Source organism: Myotis daubentonii, chromosome 16 (genome assembly GCF_963259705.1).
Source record: "Myotis daubentonii chromosome 16, mMyoDau2.1, whole genome shotgun sequence".
Lineage (NCBI taxonomy): Eukaryota > Metazoa > Chordata > Mammalia > Chiroptera > Vespertilionidae > Myotis > Myotis daubentonii.
In genome coordinates this window covers 28,461,199-28,475,161 of record NC_081855.1, presented here as the reverse complement: position 1 = coordinate 28,475,161, position 13,963 = coordinate 28,461,199, and the positions used below count along the sequence as shown (strand labels likewise).

Genomic DNA, 13,963 nt, shown 5'->3' with positions numbered 1-13,963 from the left:
GCAGAGTGATTTTGAGAGGGAGAAATCACTGTAGTCTGGAGTTGGCTTGGAAGATTTACCAGGACTTTAGTTGGACCTAAAGAGATGTGAGTCACCTAGGTTAAGAGGATGGGGAGAAATTCCAGATGGGAATGCAGCATGAGTGAAGCATGAGAGCAGGAGTGTGAATGGGGGGAAAATCTTAGACAGTAGAAATCAAAGGTCAGTATTGGCAAGAGAAAGATGAACCTTTCCACTCTGTGTAAGGTTCCTTTTGTACCTGACACAGTCCCATGCATCCCGTGACTTTTCAGGCAGATGAAGATTTCAGGACCCTGAATTAGCATTCTCAGGAGGGTGAAGTTTGCTTGCCCTGATTTAGAGTTCTCAGGAGGATGAGTCTACAATTGGAGAATAATATAGAGGCAATGGCACTATAGTAATTTTAACCTACATTTCAGAAGCACTTCCTTATTTGTCACTTGAAATATTCTCTAATTTTTAGAAACTCCTGATAATGATGTTCCCTTAGAATTACTGTATCACTTCTTTCCTTATACAGGGGGAAACCTTTATGGTGTGCCCCTTTTTTTGATCATAGTTTAAGACTTACGTTTTGAAGATAAATGAGGAATATCAAAAGGGAAAAACACCCTAACTTTTATGTAAAAAGTTTATTCAAAAGAGTGCCTGGGAACTGATATTGCTAAAAGGCTAAGCTGGGGAGTACTTGGGGAAGGGAGGAAAAAGGGAACCTGGAATTGGAAATCTCTGTTCAGGTGGAACTGCTGAGGCTGATTTGAAAATTAAAAACAAACAACTCCTATAATCTGTCCAAGGTGGCAGAGGCACAGCATATTCTGTGTTCTAGCAAACTTGTCTGGGAGTATGATACTTTGCTGTTTATCTTTCATTAAAGTGGATAAGTGAGGCAGAGAGATGAGCTTTTCCTAAGGCCCTTACAGTAATCCAGTGGTTGAGTGGGGAATAGAACAGTACAAATTTGGTATATGTTGTTAGCTTATTTTTGCTACTCCTACTTGTAAGAATGCTTTCAATTCCTACTAACTTTCATTTAGACTGATTCCAGTGACCTAAGTACTGATTTTATAATCTTGGGTTATCTTTTAAATGGGTATTTTGTTCCTATTATTGATGTTTACTTTTTTCCTTTCTGAATTGCCTTCATTCAGAGCTTGGAGGACTCCTGAAATATGTGCGACCCTTTTTGAATTCCATAAGCAAGGCTAAAGCAGCTCGTCTTGTCAGATCTCTTCTGGATCTGTTTCTTGATATGGAAGCAGCTACAGGGCAGGAGGTAAGATGTTTTAATGACAAGAAGGTAGACATTATTTTTAAAAAGTCTGTTTTGGTGAAAGCAGTGCCTGACTGCACTGTGGTACTCATGTAGAAGGGACAGCTGGGAGAACAGCTCAGGACTTATCATGTCAGTTTCTCTTTGTTCCAGGGCATTTGATACTTTGGGTCTGTTCCATGCTTTGCTTTGTAAGTGGAGATTGTTAGTGGTCCCTGGAATCCTCATTACATCAGGGTCACAAACTGATTCTTGCTTTTGAGGTATTGTATTGCCACACTTTTGTAATGTTTTCTGTGTCTATGGTACCTTTCATTCTGTGTCACAAAGCTTGTGAGCATTAATTAAGTCTTGAGGCATCCTTTCTTTGCATGTTTTGTTCCGAGTATATGTCTTTCTTGAGGGGTGAGTACCCATCTGTTTGTGTGTCGTGTGCGGAAGCCACTGGTGTATCTGTACATGTCCTCTACAAGTTCAGACTTAGACCCTGACCTGTGTTTGAAGAGTGCCTCTTTGGATTCACTGAGCCTCTTCCAACCTTTTCAAAGATAGCTGTATTTACTGCAATTTAGGGGAAGGAGACACTATCAAAGTCAAAACTTATTCTGTAAAAAGTGGCAGATTCAAGCAGAGTATATTGTGGTTACTTGAATCTGTAGGAATAATTGTTTGCTGTGGCCTCTGGGTGTAAAACTAAAAGGTATGAAAGGGCATAGTAGCATATTGAGTAAATAATGAGGCATTTCAGAAACCTAGGACATTTAGATTCCACTTTGAAAAAATCATGTCTTTTAAATGGCATAAACTAACTTTATTTGTAGAGAAGTCTTCAAATTAATTTGTTTCTGGCAGAACTATGTTCTTTTTAAATTGTACTTTGTGCCCAGCTGGTGTAGCTCAGTGGTTGAGCATTGACCCATGAACCAAGAGGTCACTGGATTGATTCCCAGTCAGGGCACATACCCAGGTTTTGGCCTTGATCCCCAGGAGGGAGTGTGCAGGAGGCAGCCCATGGATGTTTCTATTTCTATCCTTCCTTCCTCTTTCTCGCTCTCAAATCAATAAAAAATAAATTGTACTTTGTTCTCATGAGAAAGTAGCACCACCTTTTGTTTGAAATAGTGTGCCTTTAGAATGGGCTGACTAAATGATAGCTTGAAACCAACCAATAAATGTTAGTTGGAACTTTTTAGGCAGAAAAAGTTAATTATCCAAGCCACTCCTTTGTACACTGGTTCCTGGAATTTGTCCCTTCCCGTAACATAGAGCTGACTTAGTGGCTAGAACTGCATTGTTTAACAGTCAGTTCTCCTACTTCTTTATGGAAATCTTTCCAAATCATAATTTAGTACTTGCCTATCATTGTCTGATGCGATTTACTGGCCTTTATATCATGTGGCTTCATGTCTGGTAAGGCTCTCCCTTAACTGTGTTTGTACATTGCTGTTGTTTATTTGTATATTACATTTTTGTCAAGTAGAACCCTTTCTTCCTTTTCCTAGGGTGAAAGGAAACACTCTTAGGTATTAGGTCATTATGCCATTTTTGTGCTAAGTATAGGCTGATTTTTTTGGGGGGGGGGGATGATTATCATTATAGCTTTTTATTGAGAGCTGGTCTTCATCCATGTAGCAGGACTTTTTTTTTCTTTTAAATAGATTTTTATTGATTTCAGAGAGGGAGAGGGAGAGAAAGAGATAAAAACATCAATGATGAGAGAGAATCATTGATTAGCTGCCTCCTGCATGCCCCACACTGGGGATTGAGCCCACAACCCCGGCATATGCCTTGACTAGGAATTGAACCATGACCTCTTGGTTCATCGGTTGATGTTTAACCACTGAGCCATGCCGGCCAGGCTGTAGCAGGACTGTTTTTTAAAAATATATTTTTATTGATTTTAGAGTGGAAGGGAGAGGGAGAGGGAGAGGAAGAGATAGAAACATCAGTGATGAGAGAGAATCATTGATTGGCTGCCTTCTGCACGCCCCCTACTGGGGATCGAGCCCACAACCTGAGCATGTGCCCTTGATCGGAATCAAATCCAGGACCCTTCAGTTTGCAGGCTGACACTCAATTCACGGAGCCAAACCTGCTAGAGCTTTGTTACTACATTTATTTAGGTGACTACAGGTCTCTGACTTGGATATAATCTTCATCTTAGAAAATTCTTTGATTGAGTGATGGTAAAGGATAGAGGAGTGAGTCATAGGTGGATCGCTCTCATAGTAGTATTGAGGCCTGAGACAAAATAGGAAGTTTTAGAACACTTTTATGAGAGCTAAGACTTTGTGTTGGGGAGTTTGGAACCAAGAGTATGGGGGAGGGGCTTTTCCTTGCTTTTTTCCTATTTGGGGACTACCCATAAGTTAGATAGATCTGCAGAACAGTCTGCAGCTTGCTCTTTTCTGAAAGCTGATACGATTCAGATTAGGTTTGGGTCAATTTCCGTACTAAGGTTTAGAGCTTAGAAAATGAGGATATATGTATTGGGTTTGGGGGTTGGGCCAGGGGAGTGGGAGTGGGGTGGTTGGTAAGGGGAGGGGAGTAGAAAATTGGGTTGAGGAGAAGAGAAAGGAAACTGAACCAAAATTCTTGTCAAATAATGAACTGAAATCCCAGAATTTACCTTAACTTCCAGGGCTTTCTAGGAAATTGCCTATGGGAAGCTATTTTTTTTTTTTTGCTATAGTCTAACTCAGTGGTCAGCAAACTCATTAGTCAACAGAGCCAAATATCAACAGTACAATGATTGAAATTTCTTTTGAGAGCCAAATTTTTTAAACTTAAACTATATAGGTAGGTACATTGTTATTAACTTAATTAGGGTACTTCTAAGCCTTAGAAAGAGCCACACTCAAGGGGCCAAAGAGCCGCATGTGGCTCTCGAGCCGCAGTTTGCCGACCACGGGTCTAACAGAAACAAATAGTACATTTTAAGAAACCTTACATCAAAAATCCTATTATTGAAACAGTTATTTTAATGGAAAAAAAGAGTGTGTGCTAGAGAGAGTTTTAGACTTAGAACAGTAATTTTCCCCCATAGGAATTTAGTTAACAGAACTTAAAAAAAATAGTTAAATATATTGATTTAAAACTTAAATATCTAATTTTGACCACCTCAAGCTTTTGTACTCAAGTAAGGGTTGGCTTCCTCCAGAAGCACGGGTGTGCATTCTTAGCCCCGTTATCAGTCATGGTTAGCATGAACAAAGCACAAAGCCTCAGACAAAACAGCTGTGGCACAAGGGCCTTTATTTCATTCCCTTAGAACTGAAGCACCAATTATAGTCCTAAACAATGCAAATCATGTACCTGTAATGGGTAACAGACATGCAGTTCATGTTCATGTGTACAAAAGCTGTGCTCTAGAAGAAATGTTTGTACTGACCTGAATTTTTTAAGGCTGGTTTGACATAGAACGAGCACTAGAGATAGGGTCCAGGTCTGATCCCAATGCTGATATGTAATCCTGGGTGAGTCATTCAGCATCTGGACTGTCAGGGGAATGGGGACAGGTGAGATTTTGGAGTAGAATTCAGTGTTTGTTTGTTTTTAACTAGGAATATACATCAGTGGCCAAGCTCTACTCTAGACTACTGAATCAGGAGCCTAGGTATTATTCATTTTTTGTGTTGTTTGAAAAAACTCCTTGGTTAAAATTGATGGTAAGCTTTTTGTAGCCCCCTCAAGATGTATAGTACAAAAGACTATTGTATTTTTGTTGCTAAATTATGCAGTAAAATATTTTTACTTCTATTCATGTCATGAACAGAAATCTTACTTTGAGTTTGACTTTTTAGAACATAACTCAAAACTCTGAAATTGTGATTGGCTTGCTTTTATTTTAGTTTTTGTAGAATTTTTATGAGGTCAGTTGTGTTTAGGGTTGGAGATTAAAGTAGCCACCAGAGGGCTCCAATGAGTTGTAAAGGTTTCATTGAATCTCAGTGTTGAATCCTCTAAATAACCATTTAATGTCAGCCATCCATTTATTTATTGAATTTTGACTTAGGGTTTAAAGGTAGAAGATGAGTCAGTTTGGACTGTCCATTTGCTTTTCTCTCCTTACAACATCTCTTAAGAGAACTTTGGATTTCCATCAAAAACCTGTTGTGCCCTAGCCAGTTTGGCTCAGTGGATAGTGTGTCAGCCTGTGTACTGAAGGGTCCTGGGTTTGATTCTGGTCAAGCGCACATGCCCAGGTTGCTAGCTCGATCCTCAGTAGGGGGCGTGCAGGAGGCAGCTGATCAATGATTCCAATCATTGATGTTTCTCTCCCTCTTCCTTACTCTCTGAAATAAAAAAAAAAAAAAGAATATTTTAAAAAAAGAAAAACAATAGTAACAGCAAAAACCTGTTGTATTAGTAATTCTCCAGGAACTTCAATTTCATTTTATATTATGCTCTGATTAGGATTTTAATACAAAACTTGCAGTAACAGAAGTAATGTAAGATTGCAGTACTTAATAAGTACTTTGTCAAAGCTAATATGTCAAGGATACCTGATGGCATTTAGACCATCTAGCATAGAGCCCTACTTTAAATCAGTTACATTACATCACTGCTTAGGTGGCAGATAGAACTGTGGATTCAGAGTACCAATAAATAAAGCTTAAAAGCCTGTTTAAGTGTTCGTTTAATTCTAAGTTCTATTTGTTCTCTTTAATAAAAGCTAAAGTTTGCTGGGCTAGATGAATTTGTTAGTTGCACTTATTAGAATTTGAAAGGGAAGAGCCAGCTGGGCCCTTTGAGTCTTACAAGCAACTGTTAGGAGCAAGGCATCTGTGCTTAGGCTAAGAATTTCTCCCCTTTATTACCAGTATATTCACATTAAAACATTATTGTTACTGTTTGCAACTATTTGGGGGGAAATTTCTGACTTAAAAATTTCTCAGCCATCATAGAATACTACATTCCAGGGCTACACATATATTGGAAATGCTGGGTCTCTGCTGGGAAAGGTGGAAGAAGAATCTCAACAATGAGACTCTTCCAGAGGAGCACAGTCTAAGCACCAAGATACTTTGGGTGTAAAAAGCCTAGTTGGTTCTCCATTATAATATAACTATTACACATTGAGATCTGTGTATCAAGGCATGTCCCTTGAGACATTATATAGAGCAACATGGGTAATATGTAAAGTGGAAATTAAAGCTATTCTCCAAAGCAAAGTTTGTGGGAGAAATGTGAGGACATAACGTTGCATGTACTGTCTCTTCGCTGTTGCAGGTTGAGTTGTGTTTAGAGTGCATCGAATGGGCCAAATCAGAGAAAAGAACATTCTTACGCCAAGCTTTGGAGGTATGTGCCTACATTAGTCCTGTTTTTAGGTCTCTGTGCATTAGTCAGACTATGAGTGTAAGTAATACCATCTTGATAAAAGTATTTTCTGCAACTTTGTGTTATCCAGGCACCCAAAGATTATTGCTAGTAGTCTCACTCATGAGACTTGCTCTGGTTGAAGTTTTATGACAGACCTGCTAACTTAGAGAAGTAAGCTGTAACATCATAAAGTTAATAGTCACTGCCCATAGTAAGAGATAATACTATGGGCTAGATAAATATTTTTGGACTGAATTTGATGCTATCATCAGGACTTGAATATTTAACAGTAACAGTTCTGTGACTATCAATCTTTGATTTCTTTCTTTCATCAGTCAATGCCTTTTCTCTTTTCTAGGCAAGACTAGTGTCTTTGTACTTTGATACCAAGAGGTACCAGGAAGCATTGCATTTGGGTAAGTAGCTGGTAGTAATTAATAAGGACTCCTAGCTGGCTAAATGAATGTATTTTAGAGCCTGACTACTCTTATTAGTTATGCATTAATAATTCTTCTTACTTCTAAGAAGGCTTAACCTTCTTTTTTTTTTATTTTTTTTTTTAAAAAGATGTCCTTTAATGGGCTTATCAATAGACTAGATACAACAAAGGAAATAATCAGTAAATCTAAAGAAACTCTTCCAGTATTTCTAATGCCAAAATCCATATTCTTTCCCTTACAATATTATTTTAATATATTTTGTTGATTTTTTACAGAGAAGAAGGGTGAGGGATAGAGAGTTAGAAACATCGATGAGAGAGAAAGATCGATCAGCTGCCTCCTGCACACTCCCCACTAGGTATGTGCCCGCAACCAAGGTACATGCCCTTGACCGGAATCGAACCCGGGACCCCTGAGTCTGAAGGCCGACGCTCTATCCACTGAACCAAACCGGTCAGGGCTTAACTTTCTTTACTTACTGAATCTGTCATGGAAAAATGCCATTTGGAAGTCCTAAGAAACTAACTAGAACTGATTTTTTAAATTTAGAGAATAGAAAGGTCAAATTGCAAAGTGTTTTACTGTCTTATCACATTTACACATCTGTTTATAATTATACTTAACATCTATTTTTAAAAAGAAATTATAAAAAAGTTTAAAAAAGAAATTAATTAGATTTGAATATATATAGAAGTTGGAGTGGGCCATGTAAAGGCTTTCTCCTGTGTGGTATTTAAACACTCTGAAATCTTTGCCTGCTGCGGTTTTTTTTTTTTTTTTTTTTTAATTAATAGGTAGATCCTGGATTATTTTTCCCATATGGAAGACCATGGCTTTTGTAATCTATTAAGTTGAAGAAATTGCTAATATTCAATTTTTATCCTGCAAAAATGACAATTTCATATGGTTCTAACAAATAGTAGCATGTAAAAAAAAAGTTTTATTGCGATATAGTTAACAGACCATAAAATTCATCCTTTAAAAGTGTACAAACCATGCCCTAGCTGGTTTGGCTAGGCGGATAGAGCGTCGGCCTGCAGACTCAAGGGTCCCAGGTTCGATTCTGGTCAAGGGCATGTACCTTGGTTGCGGGCACATCCCCAGTGGGGAGTGTGCAGGAGGCAGTTGATCGATGTTCCTCTCTCATCGATGTTTCTGGCTCTCTATCCCTCTCCCTGCCTCTCTGTAAAAAATCAATAAAATATATATTTTTTAAAAAAGTGTACAAACTAGTGGTTTTTAGTATATTCACAAAGTTGTGCAACCTTTAAACCACTATCTGATTTTCTGGACATTTTTATTACCCCAGATATAAATCTTGGACTCATTAGTTATCACTTACCATTAATCCCTGATCCATCACCTCCCCCACTCACCAGGCAGTAACTAATCTATTTTCTGCCTTTGTAGATTTGCCTGTTCTGGACATCCTTTATAATAAAAGGGTAATATGCAAATTGACCCTAATGGCGGTACGACCGGTTGCTATGACGTGCACTGACCACCAGGGGGTAGACACTCAACACAGGAGCTGCCCCCCTGGTGGTCAGTGCGCTCTCATAGGGGGAGCGCTGCTCAGCCAGAAGCCAGGCTTATGGGTGGCGAACGCAGTGGCAGTGGCGGGAGCCTTTCCCACTTCCTCTGCAGCACTAAGGATGTCCGACTGCGGCTTAGAGGACTGGGCCTAAGTCGCAGTCAGATATCCCCCGAGGGCTTCCGGGCTGCCAGAGGGATGTCTGACTACCAGCTTAGGCCTGATAACCTGGGGAGTGGGCCTAAGCCTGCAGGTGGACATCCCCCAAGGGGTCCCAGACTGCGAGAGGGCGCAGTCCAGGCTGAGGGACCCCCCTCCCCAAGTTCATGAATTTTCGTGCATTGGGCCTCTAGTTTCATATAAATGGAATTATATAATATATGGTATTTGTGATTATCTTCTTTCACTTAGGATAATGTTTTCAAGGTTCATCCATATTATAGCATATGGCAGCCCTTCATTCCCTTTTTAAAGAATATACTTTTATTTATTTTTTAAAATATATTTTTATTGATTTCAAAGCAGAAAGGAGAGAGAAAGATAGAAACATCAATGAGAGAGAATCATTGATCGGCTGCCTCACGTATGCTCCTTACCCCTCAGGAATTGAGCCCGCAACCTGGGCATGTGCCCTTGACTGGAATGGAACCTGGGACCCTTCAGTCGCCAGGCCAGTGCTCTATCCACTGAGCCAAACCAGCTAGGGCTGTCTTTTTTATTTTAGCCATCTAGTGGGCATGATGTGGTATCTCATTGTGGTTTTGATTTGCATTTCCCTAATGACTAATAATGTTAAGCATTTTTTCATGTACTTAATGGCCATTTGTATGTTTTGAAGAAATGTCAATTCAAATCCTTTGCTATTTTTTAATTGGATTATTTGTGTTTTTATTATTCTGGATACCAGTCCCTTACCAGATAAATGATTTGCAGATATTTTTTTCCCACCCCATGAGTTGTTTTTTCACTTTCTTGGTGGTTTTCTTTGAAGCACAATTTAATTTGGATTAAATCCCATTTTTCTTTTGTTACTTATGATTTTGGTATCATTGCTAAGAGATCATTGTCTAATCCAAGATCACGACGATTTTACTCCTGTATTTTATAGATTTAGATCTTATATTTAGGTCTTTGACTTGTTTTGAGTTAATTTTTGTGTCTGATGCAAGTCTGTTTGGATTTGATTTTTCACATCTGAGATGGGGAAAAGAAGGTAAGGTGTGTTTGGAGAACAGTGTATATCCAGAACTCCTTCCGTCTCCCACCAACCCTAGTGCCTGGTATTCTTTATGTAGTCTGTGATTGCTGGACAGAGAGAGAGTGAGTGAGATCATTGGATAACTAGTTTCAGCGTTTTCTGGGTGGAGATTTCAAAATTTAGAAGTAAGCTCATAGAGCTCTTGGCTCTAATGTTCTCCTTAGAATACAGAAAGTTTCCAAGAGATTTGTGTTTCTCTTTTGGAAGAAAGCACATTTAACAGAAAATTTAATTCTTGGAAATAGGTAAACCTCTTTTTGGGTTCAGGCAGGTTTCTGGTTTCTTTATCCTGAGTGTTCTTATGAGGGTGGGAGAGGGTGATACTATGGGATGAAGATATTAAGATTATGGCTTAGAAAGGGGCATAATATTTTTCCCCCTCCAGGTTCTCAGCTGCTGCGGGAGTTGAAAAAGATGGATGACAAAGCCCTTTTGGTGGAAGTACAGCTTTTAGAAAGCAAAACATACCATGCCCTCAGCAACTTGCCGAAAGCCCGAGCTGCCTTAACCTCTGCTCGAACCACAGCAAATGCCATCTACTGCCCCCCTAAATTGCAGGCCACGTTGGATATGCAGTCAGGTAATACCTGTAGCTACTCATGGGATTTTTTTCTTAAAACTCATCTTATTTCACAGGTGGAAGGAATGGTGGATTGGGGCTGGGGAATAAAATTGGCTGATTTGGCTTGAGCCGTCTTCAGAGAAACCAATTAGAAGGTTTTCTCTAACTAGCTGCTCCCTTCTATTAATTTGCTATTAACTACCTAAAATATATTAATAACATGTTTATCCATGGTTGCCCAGGCAACCTGATTTTTAGAGGCAAGACCTTAGAGAACTCTCACTTAGGTTTAAAAAGCTCCCTTAATTTCCTTCTTTGTCACTACTCAGGCTGGTGGCAGCTCTTTCTAACATGGATTAACCCAAGTCTGTTGTCACTTGGAGATCTTTGTAAAGCATGTTGGGCTTATCCAAGTGGCCTCAGAACAGGGCTAAGAAAAGACACCCCCGCTCCCGAATTTCAGTTGAGTTTAGTGGATAGCTTTCTAATGGAGTGTGTGAATGTTGGGGCTAGGAGGCAATGGGCAGTAGAATACTTGAAGTCAGCAGCTTTTATTAGTTATACTTTATTATTACTGAAGGAGCACTGGAATTAAAGGCAGAAGACTAGTTTAAGCCCTTACTTTCTGTAGTCTTAATTTCCATGTCTGTAACAGAGAATACCTGCCCTACTTGCCTCTTGAGTATTTTGAGTATCAAATGGCATGTTTTGTCATTCAGAGGTTAAGAGCAATAGCTCTAGAAACCGACTTTTCTAGCTTGACATTTTAGTTCTGCCAAATTCTAGTTAGTTAATTTATCTTTGGGCAAGTTACGTAATTTATCTGTAACTCATCTGTAAATTGTACCTCTTCATAGGATTGTGGTGGGGATTAGATTATGATGAATGTAGTTTTTATCATAGTACCTAGCCTTGACCAATTTGGCACTTTCTTTAAACCCCTGCTCTTTTATTATGCCCTTCCTTCATGGTCAAGACATGAACTTGCATCTGATTTCTCAGAGGAAATGGAGGTCATTTTTATGTAAACCCTCTTGTTTTTCCTTGCCAGAATTTAAGTCACTAAACATTTGTAACCTTTATCAAGAATGATCCTTCTACTTGTCCTTTTGTTCCATTCTAAATCTGTAGTCTTTCTTCTTCTCCATGTGGCTCTGCATCTCAGTCTTTGAACCACCCCAGCTGAAAAAATACCGTCCTTTCTCCTTTTTAAATTGCTGTCCTCTCCTTTGCTTGGCAAGCTTCTTGAAAGTGTTGAAAGACTATCCTTATTTTCTTATCTCTCTTGACTCCTCTGATGGGGAATGGGGGTGGTGTGCAGGGGCATGGTGGAGATTTTGACCCTGTTGAATTCTCTAGGTTTCTTTTTCTTCCTTCCTTTCTTTCTCTTTTTTTGGTTAATCCTCACCCAAGGATATTTTTTCTATTGATTTTTAGAGAGAGAGTGAAAGGGATGGGAAGAGGGAGGGAGGGAGGGAGGGTGGATGGTTGAGAGAGAGAGAGAGAGAGAGAGAGATGCATTTATGTGAGGCACATGGATTGTTTGCCTCCCAGACACGCCCTAACCGGGGCTAAGGATCAAACCTGCAACCCAGGGGTGTGCCCTTGACTGGAAATTGAACCGTCGACCCTTTAGTGCGTGAGCCTGCACTCTAATCGCTGAGCCACTTGGCCAGGGCTAGGCTTCTTTGACATCACTGTCTTTTTGGTTCTCCTCCCTTGAATAATTATTCTTGGTCACACTTTGCTGTGTTCCTCAGTGTTGTTTTCTCAGTTCTTTTTCTCTTCCTGTTCTCCCTGTTTCCTGTCTAATCCCATGTTTTCCCCATGCTTTAGTCGCCATATAACACTAACGGTCTCTTCATCTAAATCTTCAGTAACTTCCTCCTAAATTCCAGATCCAGCTTTTCAGCTGCATAATGGACATACATACTATATCTCAATCTCAACATGTTGAAAACCAAAATTATTTAACCCCTCTCCCTTAAACTGTTTTTTTCTGCCTCTCCTATTTTAGTTAGTGGCATCATCATTGACTTAGTTGCTCAAGCTGTTGTCTTTGGAGTAATTTTGACCCCTTCCTCTCCTTCACTCCTCATGTCCATACTCAGTTGCCAGATCAGGTTGAGTCTGTCTCCACATCAGCCCTTCCTTTTCCATCTACACTGCTCTAACTGATGCCTAGGCCACTGGAGTCTTTTTTTTTTTTTTTTTTATTGCTAAAGTATTACAAAGGGTATTACATATGTATCCATTTTATCCCCCCGCCCTAGACAGTCCCCTAGCCTCCCCTATCACCCAGTGTCTTATGTCCATTGGTTATACTTATATGCATGCATACAAGTCCTTTCGTTGATCTCTTACCCCCCTACCTCCTGCCCCCCAACCCTCCCCGGCCTTCCCGCTGCAGCTCGACAATCTGTTTGAGGCAGCTCTGCCTCTGTATCTATTATTGTTCAAAAGTTTATAATGGTCTCTATTGTCCACGAATGAGTGAGATCATGTGGTACTTTTCCTTTATTGACTGGCTTATTTCACTTAGCATAATGCTCTCTAGTTCCATCCATGACGTTGCAAATGGTAAGAGTTCCTTCCTTTTTACAGCAGCATAGTATTCCATCGTGTAGATGTACCACAGTTTTCTAATCCATTCATCTACTGATGGGCACTTAGGCTGTTTCCAGATCTTAGCTATGGTGAATTGTGCTGCTATGAACATAGGGGTGGATATATCCTTTCTGATTGGTGTTTCTGGTTTCTTGGGATATATTCCTAGAAGTGGGATCACAGGGTCAAATGGGAGTTCCATTTTCAGTTTTTTAAGGAAACTCCATACTGTCTTCCATAGTGGCTGCACCACTGGAGTCTTTTACTGTTCTAACTGTCCCTAGTCACTTTTCTCAGTCCATCTTTCTTACTGGTCCGAAGTCATTTTTCTGAAACACAAATCTGATCATGCAACTTCTTTGTTTAAAATTTTCCAGTAGTTCCCTGTAATCTCCAGGCTAAATTATACTTTAACCAAAGGAGGGCATCCTGCCCTGGTCTGGTGGCTCAGTTGGTTGGAGTGTTGTCCCATACACCAAAAGGTTGTGGGTTTGGTCCCCTCTTGGGGTGAGTACGGAAGGCAACTGATATATGTTTCTCTCTCCCCATCTCTCTCTAAAATCAGTAAACTGTATTCTTGGGTGAGGATTAAAAAAAAGGAAGGCATCCTTCTCATTATCACCTTTGGTTATTATTCCTGTTCATCAAATGACTTCATGTGCTGCTGCTTCTGGGCCTTTATATATGTTGTCAACTCTGCTTCAAAATTCCCCTTTTCATCTTGTCCCTATGGCAAACTCCTTTGCATCCTTCTAGATCCAGGTTAGATGTCTTCTCTATAAACCCTCTCCAGGAAGTCTTCTTTGCTTCAGACTTCCCTGTGAAAGGTATATTCTTTGTACATGTTAAGGTACTAATCTTGTTTCTGTTTTGGTGACCATCTTTCCCACTGTGAGACTCAGCTCCTTGAGGACCTCATTTGTATTTATTTCCTCCATAGTAG

The 13,963-nt window shown here is 39.7% G+C and overlaps 1 protein-coding gene across 1 annotated transcript in view; it reads left to right on the top strand.

Moving 5' to 3' along the window:
• The window catches only part of PSMD11 (proteasome 26S subunit, non-ATPase 11), a 32,372-nt gene that overhangs the window by 8,034 nt on the left and 10,375 nt on the right, over positions 1-13,963 (top strand). The window contains exons 3-6 of the mRNA XM_059669513.1: positions 1,173-1,297; positions 6,527-6,598; positions 6,978-7,035; positions 10,237-10,431. Coding sequence (XP_059525496.1) covers positions 1,173-1,297; positions 6,527-6,598; positions 6,978-7,035; positions 10,237-10,431 — 450 coding nt within the window. The remainder of the gene's footprint in view (positions 1-1,172; positions 1,298-6,526; positions 6,599-6,977; positions 7,036-10,236; positions 10,432-13,963) is intronic.